Consider the following 27149-nt stretch of genomic DNA (forward strand, 5'->3'; position numbering starts at 1 on the left):
CCTCTGCAGGGCATGCTGGTAAAAACCTGATTACTTTACACACACTCCCACAGTGAATTCTTTCTTCCAAAGAATGACTTATAAAAGGCTTGAATGACCAATTACAATTTTAAGATTATCATTAATTTGCCATCAGCCTGAAGTGGATTTACAGGCTCTCAGCCAGATACAAGCACTAAATTTCTATATGACATCACCACAGAGGCTGCAACATAAGCCTGTCCAACAGCACCTATCCTTTACGCTTCAAATGGCTTTTACTGTGCTTCAGACAGCTTCTTGCTGCAGACAGATTGTTTCTGCTACACTCCAAATAACCTGTATGCTGTCCAAGGAAAGACAATAAGAACTCTAGAAATATCTAATAATAAAATCTGGATGAAAATTACTGGCTCCTCTTCTGATAACAAGCAGTTACTTTATGCATTTTTACACCCACCTCTAGTTAAACAAAAAAAAAAAAAAAAAGGAAGGAGGAAGGAAGAGTTTCAGCTCTGCTCTCTTTCCCCTTTCTTTGGAGAATTAATGTTAGTGATACCTCCTGAATACACAATAAATGATGGACTCTCTTCCAACTTAACATCCCCACCATGAGAACTGACACACTTGCAAGACATTGTTCTTCACCATTAGGATAGCAGTAATTACAAAGAACACAGACCAATACAGGGCTAGAAAACAATATGATTTTCTTCACCCTTTTCCATGAAGTGTGACATAATAGCATCCCAACTGTCAGAAGTTATGTAAGAAGAAAGAACTGCCTCTACTGTCATACCTTCCAAGAAAAAAAATTCCTCTGTATTGATCCAATAAATTTTCTGCATGCTCGTGTGTTCATAAAAGGTTTTCATGTATCCATACTTAGATGTGCACTTTACATACACACAAATAGGTGTATGCAAAAATAATTTCACACAGCTTTCTGTCTCGAAGTGAAGCCCCACAAGAATCCTCTGCAGTCTAACAGGGTTGAGTTCAAATCACAGCCTCCAGACATCAGAAGGATGCCATTCTGTCCTGTCTTGTACCTTCACAAAATTTACAGGAACTTAATGTCATTTCAGACCACTGCCAGATCTGGAATTTGCCAAAGGGATTACACATTACATGGTTGGCAAATCAGAGAAGGCAGGCAGTGACAAGCAAAATGCCAGTGCTGCTGTCCCCCTGCTGTCCCACAAGCACAACTTTCTCACAAAAATATTTTGATTTTATAAATATTTTTGTTTCCTGTGCAAGTCTTTATGCCACAGCCTGTTTGAGAGGCTAACTATTGAAAAAATGGTTTATTTGTGAAAATTGGAAGTTTCAACTCGCTTTCAATGGATTTTCCCCTGAAAAAAATGCAAAAACGGCTTTGAGTCTTCAATTGTTCATTTAGCCAATGATAAAATCTCAATAGACTTAGAAGCATATACTGCAGTTAAACAGCCATATCTACAACTAGGCACAAAATTATGGGGAACATTAAGGTATTATTTGCTCTAAAAACCCTGAGGATTAATAGGTATGACTAATTGTCTTGGGTTTACTCTGAGTTTAGTGCCTAGTCTGGTTAGAAGGACATACAGCCATCTTTCAAATTTCATCTTCAACGTCCTGATCAATCCCTAAGACCTACAGAGAAAGAAAACCCCAATCAAACAGAGATGCACAACACGGCCTCAGCCACACCAAGTCTGGCTGCACTATCAGCCCACAGCTAAGGAATGAGTGCTTTGCAGGACCCAGGGAGATGAGAGTTACCATTTCCCTTGGAAATACTCAGTTTACCACCTGCAAGGACAAGAAAAGCCAAGGTTCAAGGCTTGTAACACTACCAAATCCATAAAAGCAGCAAAATATCTTGAGTTTTATTACAGAGGTTTTCAAGGCCAGATGGCTGGGGCTCTCAGTAACCTGGTCTAGTGGAAGGCATCCCTGTCCATGGCAAGGGGTTGAAATGAGATGATTTTTAAGATTCCTTCCAACCATTCTACAATTCTATGATGTTGCACACTGTCTGTGGGGAAGGTGCTTAGCCAGGCTCTCACTCTGCACATGGCACTGTTACAGTAAACAAAGTCTGATGGATACTCTAGTCTCTCCTAAGACAAAGTGCCAAGTACAGTGAAGACTTCTTTGCTAAAGTGCAGCTACCTCCAGGTTCTTCAGTTCTTTTGATGGAGTTGAAACCTGCTGCTGTAGCTGTCCTGGAAGACAGCTAGAAGCAAACAGCTGGGATTCAAACTTGTCAGCAAAATCAACTGTAATCTGCTATGCTTGCAGTTACTAGACCAGTACAGTAGCTGATACTTCATATCAGCATTAGAGTTTTGTATGGCAAAATCCTCCCAAAAACGTACAGGAAGCGTAAAAATGATAAAAATGCAGAATAACAAGTGGGATTTATATCTGTGTGATTCCTTAAACTTCAGCCATGTGCTATCAATATATATATATTCAATCTGCACAATCCTGAATGTGTTAACTCATCATAAAGAATTCCATGAGAATTGACAAAGCAAAGCAAAGGGGGAAGAGGTGGGATCCAATACCAGTAACACAGGGCTAAACACACCACAAATAGTAAATTATCAATCCAATTATTTAGGGAAAGCTATGTTACATTAATGCTTAAGAACAGTTTACTGACTACCAAAAGGTTTAATACACAGAAGGACTGAAGAGTCCAGAATAAACACAGCCCATTTTTCCAGAGGAAAATACAGAATTCTCTTTCAGAGCACAGCTGGAGAGACTCTTAAGTGAAACTGACTATAGAATAAAAGCAGTGGAAGAGAAGTATTAAATGGCAAAAATTTTATCTGCACACTTAAGAGAAAGGAGACAGATGCTCAAAAACTGAAGCTAGAATCTAAAATTTCTTTTCTTCAAGAAGTCCCCAACATTGAAATTTCTATTTCAAAAGCAGCCAATGAATTGTAAACAATCAGTTCCAATCACCCAAGTTCAAGCAGGAACTATTATCACAGATCTGCCAAGTAAATCATTTTCCCTAAGGAAGCAATAAATACTTTTTAATCCTTCCCTCCCCCCCTCAAAACACAGGAATCAAAGCTAAAGGCCTATGGGCATTCAGCATGCAACAAATGAGATTTTAAGTACTGATTTTAAAGGATTTTTTTGCATTAAGAGAGTATGTAAAGAACAAAGCATGCACACACCCTATTTATACAAGCTGTTGCTCACCATTTCTGATTCACGCTGTTGTTACACAGAACTACACAGGTTATCTGTACAAACACCACATATCTCAAACTACTGAATCATATACTTGTAAGACAAATATGCTGGTTTTCACAAAACAGTTTGAGTAACGTGTAGCTTATGAAGAAAGCCTGTCTTGAAACTTCTCATATAGCAAGTAATTTAATATTCTCATTTTTCATGACAGAATTTACCACAAGCCAAGTATAATACATATATAATCCTTCAAAAGACACTAACAGCATGTAATATTTAAACAGTTAATTTCTTACACCAGCAGAAGACATAAAAAAAAAAAAAAACAAAAAACCAACAACCACAGGTGTTTTTTTGTTGTTTAGCTTTTTTTAAAAAAGTGAAATTGTTTCACTTAAAAATTATTACATATAACATATAACGTGTAGACATTTCATAAGAAGACAAAAAGTTCTGACAATTCCAGAAGCTGTAGTTAAGCATTAATTGGCAAATAAAATACTACAATGAACCTGCAGTACTGAAACCTGGATAAACCTTGGCACAGAATCTGAGTAACTGAATATGCAGGCAGAGAAGTAACTTACACTGTCTTGCAAATTCCCATTACCTGTACATGGTAATATTCAGGAAACCTTCAACAATTCCTCCTATTGTTGCCAACCCCCAAATAACACTTAGTTGTTATTTAAAGAGAATTTTCATTTTTCTAGTCTTTGCTGAGCAACTCCTCTTAAAGTCATCAATTCCCTTGAAAACTCTGCAGCTACTTCTGACAAGACTTCTTACCAACAAGAGCCATTGAACCAGATCACAGTTCATGCAAAACACACAGACAATACTTCGGATCATTCCATGCAATTCTCCACAATTAAACCCACCCACAGATACTTCTATATTTACCATATATGAAGTGCATATATATAATATGTCCATACCTTCTGTAGTTGGAAGTAGGTCTTTTCCTTCACTCTTTGTATCTGCAAGTTTCCCTGTTCTCAGCAACACTTCTGCAAAGCTTTCCAAAGAATTGTTCTGGTATGTTCCATAGCTGACTTCAGACTGGAAGTAAAAAGACAACTGACACATGTACTCTACACCTGCATTTTTATTTGGATCACTTGCATGCACCTCAGTTCCTCCATTTGCTTTCCTTTGTTTAATTCTGGGTTTTTTTTCCTACTATAGCACAGAATTTCAAATCACATATATAATCAAAAACTCTGTATTTTCAATTGATATAAGATCTCAACAAAAAACTGCAGACTTCTGTAACCATAACTTACTTCTGCAACATATGGATCATCAATTAGAGACTCATAAAATGGATGACAGCCTTGTTTTTCCACAGTAGCATTTTCTCCAGACCCACTTTTTAATACATCTCCAAATTCTTGGCCCTGGAAAAAAAAAGTATAGTTGAGCCTAACTGTAAAAAAGCTCATAAAAATGCTGTAAACATTATGCAGAAGGGAAACAACTGTAAATGAAAAGATCATTGAATTTAGTGGGGAGCAACAAAGGAGTCATCTTACATAAACCAGTTCTGAACAAGTCCAGTTTTCTTTAAAAAGGAAAGAGAATCGTGTTCAAAAGTTACCACTTGTTACACAGAAAATAGTGGCACAAACATTGTAGAAAAGTCACTGAAATAGAGAAAGTAGAAACAAGAAACTGCAAAGGAACAGCTTTGAATACAAGATGACAGTATTTAAAGAGTGGGCTTTACTGTGCTTTGTTCCCCAAAATTTTAAAGTTCTGCCAAATTTCAATTAGGCCTTCTTACACTATGCTAAGAAAATCGGAGAAAACAGACTAGAAAACAGCTTTAGACCAATTCCTTCACTGGAATGTCCTTGCAAACAGTCCTGTAATGTCTGTAGTTTGTTTACTGATTTGAGGGTTCAGTTATCAGGTCCTACACAGGAGCTGAGTTTTTATATTAATGTATCACAAATGTGTAAACATCTGGGGACACATCAGCAATCCCTTACGTGTAATGGTCGCAGATAAGTTAAGGATTTCTTCCACCACTGCCCATCACTGACAGCATTCAGCATTGCTTTGGTAGTCAGAGTTGTGTTGGACAACACCTTCATGGTTTTGGATGTCGTCCAGTACAACAAATCAGCAGACTGGCCAGAGGAGACGCTGGTTTCATCCTGTGACATATCCAACACACAATGCAGGGGTTAGACTCCTGCTATAATTAGGTTAGTGACCTAAAGCCAAACAAAGGCATTTGAGTTCAGGCACACTACATAAAATAACAAATTTGAATAATAATTAATTCAGGCAGCAGCTGCCAAAAATAAACAAAAGACCAACTAGAAGCGATTTACGAGTTTCACTGAGAAGTAAGCAGTGTGATCAGCAGAACATTTGGCCCCTTACTTAGTTACGAGAGCATAACAGACAGCACTGGTTTTAATTCCAAAGTTTATAATGACAAAGTTCTACATAAATGTTGAATGTTTCCACTAAAATAATCACCTCTCTACAAACATGAGGATCGAGTACACTAAAGTTAATCTTCAGTAATTCAAGAAAGCTGATACTAGAGAAAATCTTATATTTTTACAGAGGTAGCATTAATTAAGTTGAATTCCCAGTAGGGGAAATGGTAGAGATGTAAATACACATCTCTAGACCAAGTGATCAAGTATCATCAAGTTTTGAAATTCTGCAGCTGGCACATAAAATACTGAAAAAACAGCCAGCCTAAAAGTCTACAAGAATCCCAGCCTTTTTTCAATCAGAAACTGCTTCTGCAATACATGCACATATACCTTCACTTAGCATGAACTCACACTCTGTGAAAGCAGACATGTTCCACAAATGGAGCTCTCTATACCATCTCTTCCTATGTAAAGCATTTAAATAATACCCAGAACATGTTGTCTGATGTGTGCTATTCCAGTTCTCAATGGTTTGTGTTACTTGCATGCTTTAATATGTGTGTACATTATTCACAAACATATAATTAGCATACTAAGGTAAACACACTGTTTTCACAACAAAACCCAAACATTTTCCTCCATATAGCAAACTTTAACAGCCATATGTTTATTCCTAACAAATGCTATCATTAATTTCCCCATACACTGAATTATATTGAAACAGAAAAATTCTATCTGTATAATTGCATGAGAAGTATTAGTTTATGACTTACTAATTCATGACAAAACCTTAAACATGAGAGCCAAAGCATGCCAAGTTATGCTGAAGAGAAATATATACCACTGTAACCTCAGAAGAAAAATATATCAGCTTCAATAAGGTGGAATTTAATGTAGAAAACCTTATTTTTAGTACCTTTTATTATGTACTTTTACTTGTACAGTAAATTACTGCCTCAAGCTGACCATTTAAGTAGGAGGTTCATCTTAAGTCCTTCAGCATTTGTTTTAATCTTTTCTGAAATCATATTGTGCATCTCACAGATGCACCGCCAATGAATCAACTGGATAAACTGGGAATTTCGACTCTTGTTTCACCAAATTAAGAAAGTGCATGAGAACAACAACCTGTCAGAATTTTTGCTGCTCTGAAAAATTAAAACCAACTGAAAATCCTATGTCTGGTGGCCTGGGGAGAGAATTTCTTGTTCACCTGCTTTTTAAATAAACCATTTTAAGTACTTAGTAAGACAACTTCTTGCAATTTCAATGTTACATACAGAGTAATAATTCCTCTCTGCCACCAATTTCAAGTAGATGCTGTGACACACCTAGTTGATTTTTCATGGAGGAAAAATAAACCAAAACTAAAACAGAATGAGAAAAAAATCATCCCACCCAAGTTGTCAACTGCATTTGAGCAAAGCACTTTTCTTTAAATCAGCCTCCCCAGCAGTATGAAAAGTAATGGGCTAACTTGTATGCAGGTGTTAATGCTTATGGCACTACTGATATCAGATAAACTCTACTGATTTTTGTTTAAAAATAATTTCACTCTTACAAGTAATTACAGTTTTTTCAGGAAAAATAGAAATTCTGTTTTCTGAGAAGCCATTTTACTCTGTACCTGGAGCAGCAACACTTACAGGTTACAACTCTTGCTATCTCAAATCAATCTCACAGAAGAAGTTATTTCTTAAATAACAGTGGAGATCTCATCTCAAAAACCAACTTTAATTGTATAATTTAATTGTATCTTTAGGGAGAAGTTATATTTTGGGGGTTCTGAGAGGTGTTTGAGAGAAATTATTTTTTTTTATTAATTATTCCTGACATTCTTTCTAAAGTAAGCACTTCTGATTAAAATCAAAATAATAATGGCAACAACTCATTAAATAGCAGCCAAATTAGCAGATTGAAAATCTGCTTGAATCTAAATGGTATTAAAAAAAAGACAACCAATAAATTCTGATCAAGTTACTCTAAAATAACAGCTAAAATACTTATATAAATATATACAGCATATGTTTATATTTATACACACCCTTGCTCCTACATACACTTACATAATTCCGAACAGTCTAATGGGAGGACAAATAACAAAGCCAACTGTTTTTGAGATAAGCCATACAAGAGACAGTAATAAATTAGAACAACAGCAGCATGGGTTTTAGGATTTGTTTTGGTCTTTAATGACAATTAATCAAGGTGCAAGGATTAAAACTTGCAAAAACCATACACTGCACATACACTTGGTATGCTAAGAATCATTTTATGTCAAGACTATGAAGGAAATGAAATGAGGCAGAACAGAGTCTGTTCAAAAACAGAGCATCACATATTAGGTCTTCCTTTTCCTTTTTTTGTTACTTCCATTGCCAAACAGGAATTTTAAACAGTCCCTTTTAAATAAGTATTAATGTAAAACCTACATGTATTTTTTGTGCCTTGGAGGGTTTTATATCAGGGATTTTTAGGGTTTTTTTTGAGGTCTGTTACAGCTATGAACCACTCGAAGTGAAAACTCCAGTCCTGCAATGATTAACCAGACTCTAAATGAGAGATTATGGAAAAGATTCAGCTCAAGATGACAACACTTATATTCAAGAGTCACTGAATGTCCAGGGCCAGCACAGGAAAAAAAGAAGTAACCCAGCCATAAGCAGACACAATGCATTAGATTCAGCTGCTGAAACACAGCCTTTGATGACTGCCTGAGATACACAGCAGTTATGAAGACAGCTGCTTAACACCTGCAGATCTGACACAGATATTTTGGAGCAGCAGCTAAAGGACAAGAGCATAACTGATCATGACTCTCCAATAATTTCTAACCAGCTGTGATAACAATGTGTGACCTACCAATTTAATGTAAACAAATGTTCTAAGAGATCCTGTCTTTTCCCAGATACAGTGCTTGGGAAAACTGGAAAAGCAAAGACACTAATGATCTGTTAATCAGATATTTTCTTTTCTTTAAGAAGCCTTTAAGTAATTCATTCTTATAATCTGAATATATGTTAAAATTATAAGAAAATCATTCTTATAATTCAAACATATTCATTTCTCCTCTAGAAAATACATCTACTTTTCCGTCAAGAGTTCATTTTCAAAAAACCTTAAACTGAATTTCTCTTGGGTAATGTGCCACGTAACAGTAATTACACTTCCATATTCGGATATGTAAAAAATAATTATTTCTAACACATGTAAACATAATTTAAGTATTATGCAGATTTAATAAATTCAGAACTCACTTACAAGGCAACTGATTAATATTGTTTTGTGCTTATACACAACACAGCATCTCATATCTAAGCATTTTATTTCAATTTAGTAATTTTACCATAAATATTCTGAAAGGCTTTTCATTAATCAAGAACTTAATCTTCTCACCAAGATAATTTGGTTGAGAAGCACAAGATTAGTTTTTTTGGGCATTTGTAGTACACACAAGTAAAAAGGATGTTGAAGTAAGAAGGCTGAGGATTGCTGAAACTTAACATTTTGCTTAAAAACAATCTGGTACATTGGAATCATCATAGATTCCAGAGCATAACTTCTCAAATGGATTCCATGAGTTCAAACAACAGTGACAAGCTGACACAAAGCTTGTGCAAATGCATTAGCTCGTACAGAATAATGATGTGCAGCTTTAACACAGTATTCATTAATTTCTTTAGAGTAGGACCACCAAAAACTTGGAGAAAAGTTATGCTGAAATCAATATTAAATGAACCATTTCTAAATAGTCTATGACACATATAGCCAGCTCCTATGAAAATCTCTGCAAGTTTTAGGGGAAATAATTTGGAGGAAAAATTGAATGAAAATGAAATTATTTCAAAAATTACTAGGGAAGAGTTCACCAAGACAAAGCTGATGAAAAAGTATGACCAGCTGGTGATGTTGGTTGATATACAGGAAGAAATGGTAGCGGAGACTAATAATTCAATGCTAGACAAAAGTAAGAGGGATAGAAATGGTCACTTAAAGGTTTGAAAAGCAAAAGTGATATACTTACAGATAGGTATTTTGAAAGCAATAGAAAAAGGGATGCCCAAATACATGTATGCCAGACCTTAATCAAGTCAAGATAAGAAACTTAGAGCACCAATTTGACAAGGCATCAGTAAGTGAGGAAAAAAAAACATTTGTCAATTCCCTGCAATAAGGATTCTGTAAGTTAATCAGAATGTAAGTGAAAATGAAAGGAATACATGAAAAGGGAAAAAAATCTCCAAATTTGTTTTGTTTTTCTTTAAAGAAACTAAAATTCTGTGTGAGACAATGAAGATGAAGCACAGGGAATTAGATGAAGTGTGACTACAAGGACTGCAGTTATGGGATTCAGTAGAGTCAGAAAAACAGTTATTGAATATATTGCTTTTCTAACACTGCAGATGTTTGTATCAAAGGAGAAGTTATACAGTGAGTAAATTTTTGGCTATGTATCCTCCTGTCATTCCAAGAAATGAAAAAAAACTATAAATCCCTATTAAGTCAACTGGGAGATAACAAAAGGACAGAATTAGCAAATATACAGAACTTCCTTTCCTAGTGTAACAGTCTGAAACGCGACATGCCAAGGAGCCTTATTAAAGAAAAAGAAAATACACCTCAGTGCAGCAACACACAAACTTGCCAGGTCAATTGTCTACCTACTTCGAATTCTAAAGAGACAATCAACCACAGCTAACCACAGGGGTGGGGAAATGAAAGCTATATTGGAGAAATTTTTGAATGTCAATTCTCCAGCATAATGAAAATTGCTTCCAATATGCAAACTAAAATGATAGTGAAGTTAATTAGTGAGTTTACTCAACTCTGATAAAGCTTTGAATAAATTTCTGAATCATTTATATGCATGTCTAATTGTTATGCCACAATATAGTACAACAGCACATGAAAGGTGATGCATAACAAATTGTTATAGATATTAAAATACTGTAAATGTATGCATCCACACCCATATCAATTTTATTAACACCTACTTATTCACCTCCCACTCAAAAAGATGCATTTGGATTTCCAGAAAATAAAATGCATTTGTGCCAGTGAAACAGACCTGTTCTTCATATTGATGATTCTGGCAGACACAAAATGTTTAGCCTTCTTCCTCTGAATACCGTTTGTAGTGCTATTTCATCTTCCTGCCATTTATGTTATATATATGCAAATACATACATCTACATGCATGTCTACACAGGCATGTATATACATACATATACATGCACATGTGTATTTATACACACATATACACATGAACATACATAAAAACCATACAAAAGTATGGACATATACTCCAAGGAGGCTGGAACTCTCATAATTTCTCAAAATGCCACCCTATGCAACATGAACCTTCTCTTTCTTTCTTTCCTTCCCTCCTTCACTACCCCCTTTTAATCTCTTCTTTCTTGTATTTCTTTATGGCTTTTGATGCTCTAGATTTATTTATCACTCACCTATTTCATTAAACAAAACACAGAGAAAAGAATAACTTAAATATAGAATTTTTTACTTCCAAGAGTGTGAAAAAAATGCCTCTTTTCATAACTAGGTAAATACTTGTATCTTCTTTAAAGAGAGAAAAGTACTTACAGTTGTACATATACAGACATAAAATAATAAACATAAAAGCAGAAAGATTACTTGCTTCCCGTTGTCCTGCCTGTGGAACACTTCATGTTCCTTGTGATCTTACACATAATTTCACATGCAATGTATGAACATTATAAAGTAACAAGTGATAAACTTTATGATGCATGGAACTAAGGGGAAAAATGAACTTAATTAAAAATATTTTTTGTTAAATATGTATTTCAGGTTTAAAATTGTTTTGCAACTGGGATGGATTAAAAAAAAAAAAAAACTACAGCAATATAAATGTCTATTTTAATGTAAGTTTTTTTTCACTTTTCCTGTCTCTGGGTTCATGCTTTTTCCAATGGTGCTAAGACTGTAGGAAGAAGCAACTAAAAATCACAACAAAGTGTAAATACACAAGCAAAACCTTGAAGTTAATCTAACAGAAAGTACTATATGTCTGATGTTGCTCGTTCTATCTAGTAAGCAGAGGTTGCTAAAAACTCAAACTCTGTTCTTCAGAGTAATGTAGAAAAAAGTCATTATTACCTTTAAAATTCACATTAAAACTTACCTCTGTATCCTTACTGATCAACAAAGGCCCAGAGATACTTGAATTCTCACCTCCCTCAGAAGGAAGAAACTGGTAATTCACAGCCTGATAAAGAATCTATAAACATGAAATAAATATTATCTTTTGCCAGTCAAATAAGCCAATGAAAGAATTATGACTGATTTCAGAGGAAATCCAAGAAACTGATGTAAAGGCTTCCATGATAGAAAAGGGGGCAGGAGAACACAAAGAAGAAAACACAGCATCCCTGACATCCTCTCACTGTTGAGAGTTGCTAGACAAAATGACCTTCCCTTCTCTGTGAGTTTTGTGCAATATTTTTCCCAAAATCTATGATTTATTTTTTTTTTTTACTTTATGTACCGTGCTGTACAATGTAAAGAAATGTCATGAAAACATCCATTATCTGAACTGAGACTCTGAGGCACTGGGCAACTGCACAAAGACAAGCGTTTCACAGGACAGCGGCTTTGTGAGCAGAAGTTCTGCACAGAACTTCCGCCTTCACACGATGCTTGTATTCTCACAGACACTTCTATTCAGGGGATTTAAGGAAAAGGTAACTGCCTTGCAACTGCCTTAATCAGGCTGCACATGTACTGTAGCTATGACTCCCTTCTCCCCTCATTCTTACATTCTGTGTCCAAAGACCTCTAAGATGTTTCTATTACATAATTATAAATCTAAGAGCACTGTGAACTCCTAGACAACTAAGACAATTATGAACTCAAACAAGTCATAGTATGTAGGCCAAGCCACAATTACAGCGAACAGAAATGTAACATTTTGACAACCTAAATTAATGCCCTTCAATTTCAAATAAAACTTCTGCTATGTCACCTTGACATAAGTTGTATTTAAATGCCACAATTACGTGTTCTTACATATATACTGCAGTCAGCTCAACACCTAACATGTGACTCTATCAAGTCAGTCATTGCAGAGTTAATAAAGATTGCTCAGACACAAAGCCTCTTGTAATTGTTAAAACCATTACATCATTGAAATCTGTGAGAAAATAATTGCATACTGGGTAAAGATCACAAAAATCATAGAATAAATCCTTAGTAGACATTTATGTGGGCATTTAATGAAGTTGCCTTACAAAGTATAAATACCTAGAAAATATTTTAAAATATCATCAACTGCATTTTTAAACAAAATGCTTAAATCAGGCAATCAGTAAAGAAATTAAAAGTCCTAAAGAAAACACAACTGCACTTCCACTTCAGAAACCAATTCATCATACAAAACTGCTTAGAAAGAGACCTCATTTGCTGAAATAGAACGGTGAAATTAGAAGAGTAGAGCAAAAAAAAAAATAAACATACTCGAGGGTAGAACTTAAGGGGACAAACTTGAAAATGAGGCCAAGTCCCCTTTACTTTGGTAGGCACTGAAGTTTGATGAAAGAAGCAGCAGAAACAGGTACCTGGGTTTGCAACGAGCTGCTCACTGCCAGCAGTGCCTCTATGGCACAGGGGGGACAGTGTGTCAGAGCAAAGGCCATGAGCTCCTGGCGCATCCCCAGGTCCTGGTAGCCTTCCGACTGCCCCAGCTGACTGCACACTTCCCAGCTTTTAGAATAGCCTACAAGGGAACACAAACACAATTCCTATCACAGGTGAAAGGAGGATGCCCAATTCTTATTGGATAAGATAAAGAAGGCCATTTGGTATTCGTGTCAAGGCTTAACATCCCTGAAAAAGGAACCATAAAGGCTCCATAAAACAAAGATGTAGCTCAACCTTAGACTGACCAAACACATAGAAGACTATTTTTTTATCATACTGTAGATAAAAGTAAAAGAGGCATCTGTAAGCTTGCATCCTATATTTTTTTACACATTACAATAAGAAAACCATCATTCATTTCAGTGCATGATACTGAACACCTTACTGGAGTGGCTGTATTCCATTTACTTCCACTCATACTGTCACATACACAAATCATATAAACAGCAAAAAGATATAACTAACTTAAGAGTTTTGATAGAAAGGTAGACTTCTGAAAGACTTGCACTTTCCTGTTAGCTGTAGTCACAAGGTTTTACCTATCTGAGAGGGCTACAGTGTGGAAAGAAATAGAAATTGTGGTTCCCAGAGGCATGCAGAAAAGCTCCCTGAGGTTACTATCCAGTAGTTCAGTACACACTTATTCCATGCAGTATTTGCTGTATGTGTCTCTATTCAATGCCAGTGCACTTCCACTAACAAGATCTAAGTGCTATTTTAATGAAATGGAATAATCTGAAGTACCACACCTCACAATAACACCAAAGTCAGAACTCAGATTTCCACCTCCATCACCTCATGTATTCATTATTTATTCACTTCACCTGTGGCCATGAGCTCCTGGCAATGCATACTAGCTGCTTTGTAGTCCTGGAAACGGAGAGCCTGTTCCACTAAAAGGATTAAAACTTGACCTTTTCTCTCCATCTGATCGTCTCCTGTAAGAAAAAAATCAAACTTTTTATTAGTTAATTGTAATTAATGGTCAGCTTAAGCTTGACACTTTATTTCTTAATAATTAACTATATACCAGAACATGAAAAGCCCCACTTGAAACTGAAACAAAAATAATATTATCTGCATTTTCCTGAAGGAAACAATAAAAGGAGTTAGTATTTAAAAAAAACACTGGCATCATAGCTTGCAAAAAACCCCAAACCAATCAGCATGTTATGTCAAAGTTAAAGAAAAGGTGGTTTTGAAAACTGTATTTATGTGTTGGCTGAAGGATCAAAACTGATATTTAAGCTAAGTGACATATAAATCAAAATCCTGACACTGAAAAAAATAATGTCTATGTACTGTAATAGAAGAAAAGAAATGTTTGTTTTCTTATAATATACAAAGACCCATTTTAAACTGCCACTTCATGTCTCCAAATAATGCACAAGATGCAGAAAATGTAAGGATCTAAAAATCTGTTACCTCATAAATTGAGTGAGTAGAACTGAAACCAATTTTTCCATACCATACATCCATCTCAGTCACCAGACCTTCTGGACAATGCCTCTTCCACTAGTTACAAATCTAAAGTTACACTTCAGATACTATTGAAGCCTTCTGACTAAAGTTTCATCACGAATGTTTGTAGAAAAACGTCTTGACCTCAATTTTAATACATCAGCATTTGCAGATGAAAATCTAATGAGACAGCTTTTCTCCATCTCAAAGCCACTTATAGTCAATACAAATAACATTTATACCTGTCACCCTTCACTAGTCATCTATACTTTTTAAAGCTTTTTTCAATTTAGAGTGAACAATTTGCTGGCATTAGTTTGTCCAGTCTTGTGCTCAAAACACTATGTATATGTCCATGCACCCTATGAGCAGGTGACAAAACATACACAGGAAAAATAAACTACTAATTTAGGAAAGAATTTTTAGAATAAAAACAAGCAGATTTTTTTAAATGCAGGCTTCTTGCTCATTCTTCTCCCCTATTATTAAAAGCAATTTTATGCAGTCAGTGTTGTTACAATAATTTGAAAAGGGCACTGGTTTTATCAAACTGTATTACTACAACTTGTGAAATGCAAATATTTCAGAAGGTTAAATCAGATCCAGTTTTGAAAACCATTCAAAGAGTACATGTTTTTAAATTGCATAGCTGTTATTTTTAGATCCATTTTGCAGATCCATCACCACGGACAAAGCAAATTTCTTTTTAAAGCTTTCTCAAAAGGAAAGCTGTAGCAGTTGCACTACAATGACATTCAGGCAAGTGAAGTTACTCTAATTACTGAACTCAATCAAGGCTCCCCTAATCCCTGCACATCATGACTAACTCAGCTGGGAGAACATGTTAGCTTCCCATCATTTTATCTTCCACCCTCCTGCTCAATATACTGCCAGCACTCAATACTGCAAATTAATCACATTCAAGGCTCTCCTGTTGCAAAATTATGCCCTCTGGAACCTGGGAACCTCTCATTCAGGCAAAAGCAATTACAGATGACAAAGAGGTGTTTCTATCCTCACAAGGATAGAACTTGTCATTTCATGTGAACTGTCATTTCTCTAAGTGAGGGATACGTACTTGCCACTCACCTCCTGATGCCCGCTTCACCCTGACAGCTTGACTTCCTACAGAGAGATCTGACTAAGTAGCAGACACAAAGGAAAGTCAAGAGAAACAATCAAACTATTACCCCTCAGATTTCAGGCTAAATAATCACTGCTATTTATGCCCACTTAAAAATCAGTGGGACTGAAAGAAAGAAAAGGAAGAACACTTGGACCAAGGAATGGTTTCTTTAACTGTGCTCGAGCAGCTGTATGGTATCAAGTCCCTCATCCCCAATGTTTCAGCCAAGGACCTCTGGTGCAGGAGGATATATCTGCATGTTTTACAAAAGCACAAGTGTAAAAATAAAAGGATAACTCACTGACGCTTCCATTAGCTTGGCACTCGCTGTTATGGCAGAGAACAACCACGGGCTCCAGTGTTACTCAGTGAATCCCTGAGCGAAGCCCTTTTCCACACACCTTTCATTAACCATGCAGTGGCTGATAATGATCACTGCTGCAGTTTAGTTGTCGTCTTCTATTCAGACATAGAAAAACTCACTGCTTCAGCTTTGTAACACATCATTTGATGGCATTTTAATAATAAAGTCTCATGAAAGGAAAAGTTTCAAATTCTAAATTGTCTCCCTTGCCATTTTGACAGCTATCCATGACTAAAAACAAGATAGTAATGACAAAATTTTTCAAATGGTGACCTAATTATACTACATAGTAATTCTGCTTCAAGCCTTAATGATAACACCTGACATACAGACTCAAATCAAATTCAGAAACTGGAAAGTAGAAGGGGATAACTTAATGATTCTGAGGTTATAATAAAAATAACAGGAGAAAAAACCATGAAAGCTCAGAAATAATAGAATTTTTTTTCTTGAGAAATAAAGGATATTCAAATACTTTTAAAAAGCTTGTATCCAATCTGGATTATATAACAAAAAAAAGCTTATTGAAATACCTTGGGTAAGATGTAAGCTATTTCTGAGTGGATAAAATAACATTATCCTGAATTAAATCATGCCATTAAAACTTAGAAGTCAAATTATATAAACATTGTACTTCAGAAATTCCATGTTGCCTAGATTTAGTTGATTTAGGAAATTTAGGCGATCAGAAGCCATCTACATTGTTAATTCCAAATGCAAGAAAGTCAATGTTAAGAAAGATGGATTTCAAAAATAAGCTTTAACTAAGGAATCTGAGCAAAGTTTAAAGCTAAAAGATTCACTTATGGATATTAAAATTAAATACATTTACCACAGAAAGTTGTGGTAAAAGAGAATAATGGTAACATTTCTAGAGAGCCTGACAAAGGAAATAATGAACAACACTCAGTATATCTTTTTGACATACAGTAAGAGTAGAGAAGATGCTCCTGATTTCTGATACAGAAGCTTTTTTTCCTACTTTTTTTTTTTTGCCCGCATCTACTCGAGTAATTGCATAAAGTGAATTTGTCACACCATTCTTAACAAAAGAACACAAAGTGAGGATTGCAAGACACAGAGCAGCTCCAGCTCCCTGAGCATGTGTAGATTTTCTAGCTGTCATGCTGAGCACATTCTTCCTCACCCACTTTACCCATCTGTGAAATTAAGATAACAGTTGTGGGCTTCCTTTACAGAGGTAGTGACATGAGGCTTAAGTAGAGTTTACTGTAATCAAATACTTTAAAGCAATTAAGAAGCTAGCTGATATATCATTACATAAGCAAGATTTCAGCTTCGTTAAGTATGGATATAAATTCTATAAATCACTTTCAGTGCTGCTCTCAAAGCAAACTAGATTCAGAGTACATAATTCACAAAGCTCCTTAATAATGATTCTGTGCAATTGTATGCACAACAAATGCATTCTTTTAAATTTTAAATTGAAATATGTATGTTCTTAGGATTTTATAGGCTATCACATATAATAAAACACAGCATATGCTGCATATAATAAAACACAGCATATACACAGACATGGACAAATGTAGCAAGCAGGTCTTTACAATCAGTACTTATACACGGTGAAGTGGCAGGGGAAGCAGAGGAGAAAACACTGAAACAAATTCCTCCACTAAGCAGACAAAACACAAGACAACACTTTACAAAGTGGATTTGGAACAGAAGGGACCACAACTTCAAACATCCACAACCAATACCAGTAAGTATGTTCCAGAGGACAAAATCAGAACTTCTTACGCAGCAAAGGTGGCTCATAGATCAAGGTAATTGAGTAAGCAGTGAAAACCAATTAAGGACAAAAATCAAATCTTTCTCCTGGCAGCATTTTATTTAATTCTTCATTAAGTCCATAAAGTTCAATCCTCATTTTCAAAATCCAGACCCATCCCAAAATACCTCAATAAAACCATTTGTTTTCATCAGAAGCTGTTAGAAACCACGATAACCTTTCCCAGTAGTTTTACACCTGCATACAAAGACTATCCATACTAAAACTGCAGGGAAGGTTTACCTTTTCTAATATTAAGTTTAAAATAAAATATATTAATTCAAAAATCTTAGAATCTGTATGCAGGATCTGCCTTTTTGTCTGTAAAGCAATTTCTGGAATAATACTAGTGTTTGTTATCACACTTACAAGAGGGCTACCAAGTCCTAATATAACTCTTCATCTTATTAAAAACAGTATTAATAATATTAACTAATATTAATAATTCATTGTTACTCTGAAACTTAAATTACAAGTTGACAGATACATAAATACCATTTCTACATGTCTTGTTTCAATTTATGTTTTTAATCTCTACCATCAAATTATACAGCATTCCTCATTACAGACTATGATTAAGGCTGTACCAGCATTACACTTAAAATCTGTCTTAAAAGGTATTAATAACCTAGCTAGTCATATTCTAAGACTTTTTAAATTAAGGGTAAGGTTACCTATTTTATCACTCATCAGAGGTACACAGAGGACCAAAGAGTAAGGCTCTACAGCCTTTCTTAAATAATTTGGAAAAATATTTACATGCATGCTTTGAAGCTATGACAATCATGTTTCCTTTGTAAGCTACTGGGTAATCTTCTGGATACTTGTCATGGCTAGAGAGTCAGGCACAAAAAATTTGCAGTAACAGTGATATGCTCTTTACAGCTTCCAAATCCAGAAAAACAAGCAAACAAGAACATTTAAAAAATACTGAGTTCCTTAAAATGAAGTAAATCTGTTTTCAACAGACCATCTCCTACAATAATTAGGTTTAGATAAAATTCACAACTATGGCATTCTCATACCAAATCCATATCTTACTCATAAATGAATGTTCTCTACAGATAACAGCTTTCCAATAAAAGCAATAAAAGCATTTATCCTTCAGTGACAGTGAAACAGTTTTTAATCACAAAATCTTAAAACTACATATGTAAAGCAAAATTTGAAAAAAAAATCATCACATCCCCTATTACACAAAGTTACTACTGAGAATGTTGTCTTGCTGTATTTTGCTTTCAGATAAATATATGTTATTCTATAAGCAAAAGATTACTTTGAAAGTGACCAAGTTACTTGTATATTTAGCATAAGAAATAAGAGTCTAAATAGTGAATTCCTTACCAAAACTCACTCTTGAAATATAAAATTCCTTATTTTCCATAGGAGCAACCATCAGCTTTACTCCCAAGGTTAACCACTGAAGTCAGAGATCCCAACACTTGCAACATAAATATGTCACCAGTAAAGTAAGCAGTAGTTTTTAAACCATTCACCTGTTTAAAAATTAACTATCTCACACATTCACCTTCTGGTTTTCTCTAGCCTGCTAAGTGCATGGAAGAGAAGAATTGGAAGGCATTTCATAATCTGGCTTTAAATATCTCTAAAATCTCTCTTTTCAGTGGTGACTCAGTAGGTGTCACTCTGATTATAACACCAGCACACAGACACTACTGTATCAATGAACTCCATACAAATTCCCTAAAGTTCTCCACATACTATGCAGGGACTGCCATTTTTCAGTCTCTGGAGATGGGAGCCATGAGTTTGATCCCTTTTCCAAGGTACATACCAGGGCACTGGAAATCCTACAGCTAAGGCATTAGGATAACGCTGCTGGACAAAGCTTTATAGAATCTTTCTGCATATTGGTTTTCCTTCTTTCACACAAAGAAAATCACTTAGATTTAAAAAGAAGGTAAAACAAAAATCAGCACCATTAGCACAAAGAACCCAGAATATTAAGAAAAATTCACAGATTTTAACTTGATGTGCGTGGGATAAAGCAGAAAGGAGAAAGAAAGAGTTGTACAGTAATCTTGTCATATGAACCAGTAAGAGAGACTTTTTTTCCCAAAAGCTTTACAAGCAAAGAAAAAGAAGTCACAACTATCAGTCAATTTTTTCTATGGATTACATATTAAATATATAGATTGGATCCAGCTACCCGACACAGTAGCATCCTGGCCCCTCCTCCATCTTTCATGTAGCAGCACTGCGCTGACCAGAGTTAGGACGTTCCCTGTGACTCCTTTTCTAGGACCAAGATATCTTGAGAGGTCAACAGCCTAATTTCCATACCTCTGTTCTCAACCTCACACAACTGTCTCAAATATCTCCCTCTCTATTTATAATACTATGCAAAAAATTGCCAGTACTAAGCCTCCTGAAAATGTAAGAAAAAAATCTTAATGATCTAACAAACAGAGAGGGAGAAAAGAATTAGCCAGGCATGTTTTAGTGACAAAGCTGGAATGCATTGATTTTTATATGCCATGCTGCATAAAATAGAATTTTTTTGTATTTTTATATTCTATTTATACATCATAAAAATGCAGCATTACTGTGTTTTCACTGCATTGATTAAGGATTTTTCAAAAATAAAAAAAAGTCAAAAGGCTACTTTAGGTAGGCTATTTAAAAAAACCCCATTAAAAAATCCTCCTAATATCCTCAGGATTCAATATTTGAAGATGATCAGCTCCTCAAATGAATACTCAACTTAATGCATTATTTTTGGTGCACAAAGGAGATATGTGCAATATAGATTGAAGTCTAACAGCTGAAATTCATGCTTTACAGATTATTTTTCCCCCGTATCTAAAATGCAACTGTTATTATATCGGGCTACCTTATTTGCCGAGGTAATAACAATCACCAATTTCAGTAAATTCACTACCAATTACCTATAAAACAAGATATTCTCAGCCACAGCTCCTCCAATCTGAAATCAGCCTTTACTCCAACTCTAGATCAGACAAGGCATTTTTTATTTCAAGTATTAGCAGAACGTAGCAGCTGACCATTTCAGCTGTTTTATAGATTAAATATTCCACTCGTGTGAAATGCTTCATTCCTCCCCAATGACTGCTCTTCCAGGTGACTTTTTAGTGGTATCCTTGAATACATATTCTAATGATCAACTCAAATGTCCTAAAGCATAACATAAATGCTCACTGCACTGCAGTTCAGTGTTTTATTAACACAGCTTACCTGCAACCCTTAGCAGGTTTGCCAGTCCCAGGAGCTTAGCAGACTGTTTATAGTTTGTTGACATCTGAGCCAGACAGTCCTTGATGAGACTGAGTCGATCGGAGCACAAACGCACTGTTGAAAGGAGAACTGGTTTAGAGACTGCACAAATGAACTTGACTGCTGTGCTCCTGCTCAAACAGCACAGGACAGAAGGAGTGCTGGGGAATGTAAGAATGCAAACACAATGTGAAAACCAGCTCAGAGCTGCTTGCATGCAGATCCTCAATTACACCTATAAAGAGAAAGTTAAAATAACACCACAGGGTATGCAGCTCCCGTCATTAGCAAGTCAGGCTGTGAAGGGAGTAAAAAGAGAAAAACTGACCTGAATGGAAACTCTTTTTTGTTTCATGTTTTCACATTCACTCTTTTAAAATGTGTACAATTAATTGACATACCTTTATACAATTTTTCTTAATTAAGAGTTTTGCAACATCCCATAAGACTGCTAACACAGGCATTAACTTTTACTTAAGAATGTTGCAACTAAGATTTCATTTATTTAGCACGTACAAGACACATCACACAGACTGAAAGAACTGTCATGAGCAAATGCTTCAGCTCATTTTAATTTATTTGAAAATTTCCTGAGAAGTGGAAGGAAGGATAGTCTGCAAATCACCAGGTTCTTTCAACCATATCCTGAGCAACTTAAAATAAGTACTGCATTTAAAAAGAAAGCTTACCAAGAATTAAACAATTATTTTAACTGCATAATTTAATATCATGAACTGATTCCAGTGCTCTATTTAGCTCGTTAGTGGGTGGCTAACTTCAGGCTGCTGCTCTAAAAGGTAATGCTTTCATACTATGCAAGTTCTCAGAACAAAGAGGAACAACATGCAGATATACGGCTTAACACTCAGTAAGAGTGACTGGCTGCATGGGGATAAACTGCATTAGCATATTAGGCTTAAAACAGGATATTAGGCCTCTCAATAAGCAAAGACATATTAGTATAATGAACACTATTAATTCTGGAAATTAAACTAAAATGAATACGAATGGAAGAGCAGGAAAAGGTCATACTTTTCATTTAATTTTTAATATTCTATCACAGGCATATATTAGTATACAACAATAAAATGTTTTCAATCACTGATCATTTAAGCAGGAATTTTTAATGCATAATATAAAAGTAATCTGATATAATACCATGGGTCAAATACTTAAAGATGGACTTGTCTTCACATTTTATTTTAATAAGGAGTCTTCAAACCAGATTTTATTACAATATAGCAGAATGGTAGTTCATAAACTTAAACTGTTAAATTTGATAAAAAGAGAAGTGGGGAAAGATCCACAGATAACTAAACACAGAACTGCAAATAAAAGTCTACTGCTAAAAGACTATTGCTGCATCCTTAGTGTACTTTAATGACATTCTATCAGAGTAACAGATCATTTAAAGCCTTTCATTAAAACTTGAAAACATCATTTTAATCTTATTAGATTAATTTGATTTACATGAAAGATACTGAAGCAAGGGTAAGTCAGGATCATTAATGAAATTACATGCCTGATTTCACATATTCTAATTAATCTAGATCAGTCGTATTACACATTCTGTTAATGAAGCATTATGTCACTACTTTTTTAAAATGATACCTCCATGTCCACATCAAAAAAAGTTGAAGAAAATACATGCACTTTTTCACAGGCAGAACAAATAGACTGAAAAGTAATTTTACTCTAGAAATCAAGAGAATAGTTGATTTCTGACTGCAAGATTTAGAAATCTGACGGTCTCAGTCCAGAAATTTTACGATTTCTGAATATAATATCTGGAGCATCAATTAACTTGAATAAATACCTGGAAAAAAGGAGAACAAAAAGAGAACACCAAAGAAAAGTAACAACAGCTGCTGAGAACATTGACTTCATTTTCCACAAATTAGAAAGCACCAGAAGTGCTTTTCATAAACCCCAGTATTTCTCTGCACAATGCCAAAAGTAAAACATTATCATCAGCACATCTCATGGCTTAATGCTCGTCTCAGCCAGTTCCATGAGTAGGGTTCATGCAATGTCATTGTACATAACCATAACTTCTTTCCAACCTTTGTCCAACAACATTCTGTTCCACTGGATTTAGAACTACAAAAGATTTCGTTTTAGGCATGTCATCAAAATAAATACCTTGTAAAAGTTCACTTCCACTGTCACTGGGTTTTATATACTTCACAATGAAACAGCCCAGTGGAGACATGAAAACTGCCTCTGCATGAAGTACCTCTCTCCTACCTGTTATTTTAAAGCACACAGGCAAGTGCAGATGATTTGGCAAATAAAAGATGAGCTCAATTTCTGTTCAAGTCACCAGGAGTTTGATACACCAAAATGTCCTGCTAGAAGTCAAAAAGCAAAGACACCATATGCAAGTATTGTTCTTACCTCACAAGGTAAAAAATTCTATTAAAAATGTTTTTTTTCTGTATGTCTGTAAACTGCTTGGAGGAAGTATGGACTCTTTAGTTTAATCATAACACACTTATGTAATAGTATCTATTTCTCATGCATATTTATGCCTGTGATTCAAGTAATCATATAAAGAATAAAATTATGCAGTACCTTGCAGCGGTAATATTTTCACACCAAACTCTTCCAGGTAGCCCAGAGCACGAATGAGGTCCAACTCCTCCTGAACAGCACTTGGACTGTCTTCAATAAGTTGCAGACAACACCTAAGTAAGAATGAAAGACATTTTTCTGAAGTCTGATGAAAATATTTAAAATTAAATTTGTGGCAGAAGTTAACTGGTGAGAAAAAAAAAAAAAAAAAGCAGTAATTTACTGTGCTTATGAAATGTCAGCATATTTTTGTAATGCACATGGGAGGTGTTTGAAACAGTCTATTAGCTGTCTGAATATTTTAACAAATTTATATTTTTGCATTGCCATCAACGGGTTGTTATAAGCACATTAACTAAACCCTCCTGCATTTAGATCTGCAATGAATTTATAGATGACACTGAAGGTATAAGTACTTAAATACATAATTATTTTGGAAAATATTTCTCCTACCACTGTCATGTTTTGGTACTGCCATATAGTAGAAGATAAAAGCAAAACCCTGTAAAAAGTTGACTGGAAGTGAAACATTACAAGTCATTGTCACAAAATCAGCTTCTTCAACTAGGTACAGTAAATAAAACAAAGCTTATTAAAAAAACCAACAAAAAACCCCACTAAATTCCTCTGAAGATTAATTAATGCATGAAATTGTTAAGAGCACATAATTCAAAATGTATTTTTTTAATCATATGAATAGTATGTTCTTGTAATAAGCTTTTAGATAGTTTTTTTAAATAGAAGCTGCATTCTGTTACAGTGTAGTCATATGTAGTTTTACTAATACACATTGAACAAAGAAAATCCACATGCAAAATTATAGAATCATAGAACGGCCACATGTTGGAAGGGACCTTAAACATCATCTAGTTCCAAATCCCCTGCCATTGGCAGGGACACCCCCCACTAGACCAGGTTGCTCAAGAGCCTCATGCAATCTGGCCTTAAACACCTCCAGCAATGGGGCATCCACAACTTTTGGAGACAACCTGTTCCAGTGCCTTATCACCCTCACAGTAAAGATTTTTTTTTTTTTAAACATCTAAATTAAACCCAGTCTCCTCCAGCTTGAAACCATTACCCCTTGTCCCACTATACACCCTTGTAAAAAGTCATTCTCTGTCTTTCTTGCAGGCTTCCTTTAGGTACTGGAAGGACACATTTAGGTCATTCCAGAGCCCTCTCTTTTCCATGCTGAACATCCCTCATGAACATGCCCCAAATCCCTCAGATTTCTTCACAGAAGAGGTGCTTCATCCTTCTGAACTCACTCCAACAGGTCCATGTCCTCCCCATGCTGGGGACCCAGGGCTGGGTGCAGCACTGCAGGTGGGCTCTCACTGGGGCAGAGCTGAGGGGCAGAATCCCCTCCCTCTTCTGCTGCCCACGCTGCCCTTGATGCAGCCCAGGACACGTTTGTCATTCTGGGCTGGAAGGGCACATGGCTGGGTCATGTCCAGCCTCTCAACAACAGCACCCCCAAGTCCTTCTCAGCCAGGCTGCTCTGGATCTGTTCATCCCCCAGCCTGGGGTGATAGAGGGGGCTGCCCAAACCCAGGTGCAGCACCAGCACTTGGTCTTGTGAACTTCATGAGTGTTACGAGCTTGTCCAGCTGGCAACTCATCTCTGTTTAAAATGGCTAAAATCACCATACACATTAGATCAGGAAAGTATATGATTTGTCCAGTCTGTCATATTTTTTCTCCACACTTTAATTAATACACATTTTCAATCAAAAAAAAATTGTATGTTAGCTAAAGATCCTATCTGAACCCATCAGATTTTTCTGGCATATTGATAAATATTTCAGGGTGAAGATTAAAATAGTAGTGGAATAAAGGAGTTACAGAGAAGCTGGAATTGTCTGCTCAGGGAAGTGGTGGAGTCACCATCCCTGGAAGTGTTTAAAAATAGACTAGATGTGGCACTGTCATTGTTTTGGTGATGTGTTAGGGCATGGGTTGGACTCAATGATCTTCAAGGTGTCTTCCACCCTAGTGATTCTGTAAATACATTCTACCTAAAGCAACTCATACACAAAGGCTACTAGGAGACCTAAACACAATAATCATTCACAGAAAAAAGTTAAGTTACCAACTGATTGAAGGTAAATCAGAGGAGGATGAAAACGTTGCTAAACAGAATAAACACAGGGTCATACATTCACGGCAAGTATTTGAGCTATAAACCATGTATTTTGAAATAACACCATAAGCTGGTCACAGAACCCTTATGCATTAAAAGCAACACTACTCTTTACTTCCAGAGCCTGCTTAGGAAAAAGATTCTCAACAGAAGACTAGGAGGGGGTGGAACGCAATACTAGCAAATAAACCCTAATGCTTTGACAACATAAAATCAGTTGTGTTTATGTGTATGAAAGCTGGACATTTACCTGGCCAATTCCATACAGCTATCAGTCAAACTGGCTGAAGAATTGAAATACTCTCTACCAGCAGCCAAAACCAATTCAATGCTTCGGGCATAGCTGACTCGGTAGTGCGGCTTCCCTTTTGATGAACTTGGTAGATCCACTGACCAAACACTGCAATGCATCATTTGCCCAGCCAGGTGGATATTGTCTATGCTGCTTGAGCATAAGAGACTTTCAGTGAATATCTAAAAGAAAGAACAGTAATTTAATAACCTGCAGCAGCAGCTTCAAATAAGCTCATCTGCATTGTATGGCATTAACCCCTTTGAATACAAGGATGTTTGAAGTCAAAAGAATATATTCAGTCCAAGCAGAAAATCTAACTTCTACCAAGGGAAGTATTTCTACAATGCACTTAAGTAAAGCTAAAATTAACTAGTAGCTAGTTTCTATTTATTGGAAGTTTAAAAAAAAGCATATTAACTGTCTTTTTACAGTATGACTTAAGACCTCAAAATACACCTACATTCTGAGGTGTTAGTACAAAGTAAGAATCTGAAAGGGCAGTTCAGTATTAAGGCCTTAAAACCAACAACGTAAGAGAAGAAATCCACAAGTGGATTATCTTCCACTTCACAACATATCAACCCTCAAGGAACAGCACGAACTGCAAAATATCACAGCTGACCCTTCCTCCTCAAAGATCACACACAGAACATTTACCTCTCTCAAAATTTATCAAGTCAAGAGGACAGAATTCACTATGCATGGAACAAGAAGAGAGTAAGCATCATGCTAAAAAATACACAGGATTGATAAATTAATGAGATGGTAAGAATTTGCAATTTCGAAGTTATCAAAGCATAATTGCATATGACACCACTACATTTTAAACCATTTTCAGCACTCCTACATAATTTTTTCCAAAAACCCTTGGTTG

General features: G+C 35.7%; 1 protein-coding gene across 1 annotated transcript in view; it reads right to left on the bottom strand.

Annotated features, from left to right (window-relative positions):
• The window catches only part of NBAS (NBAS subunit of NRZ tethering complex), a 155402-nt gene that overhangs the window by 77707 nt on the left and 50546 nt on the right, over positions 1-27149 (bottom strand). The window contains exons 30-38 of the mRNA XM_021525380.3: positions 26231-26454; positions 23835-23947; positions 21222-21335; positions 14087-14200; positions 13181-13338; positions 11749-11844; positions 5184-5351; positions 4476-4589; positions 4128-4251 (exon numbers count right to left, since the gene is read on the bottom strand). Coding sequence (XP_021381055.2) covers positions 4128-4251; positions 4476-4589; positions 5184-5351; positions 11749-11844; positions 13181-13338; positions 14087-14200; positions 21222-21335; positions 23835-23947; positions 26231-26454 — 1225 coding nt within the window. The remainder of the gene's footprint in view (positions 1-4127; positions 4252-4475; positions 4590-5183; positions 5352-11748; positions 11845-13180; positions 13339-14086; positions 14201-21221; positions 21336-23834; positions 23948-26230; positions 26455-27149) is intronic.

The sequence above is a fragment of the Lonchura striata genome, chromosome 3, assembly GCF_046129695.1.
Source record: "Lonchura striata isolate bLonStr1 chromosome 3, bLonStr1.mat, whole genome shotgun sequence".
NCBI classification, from domain to species: Eukaryota; Metazoa; Chordata; class Aves; order Passeriformes; family Estrildidae; genus Lonchura; species Lonchura striata.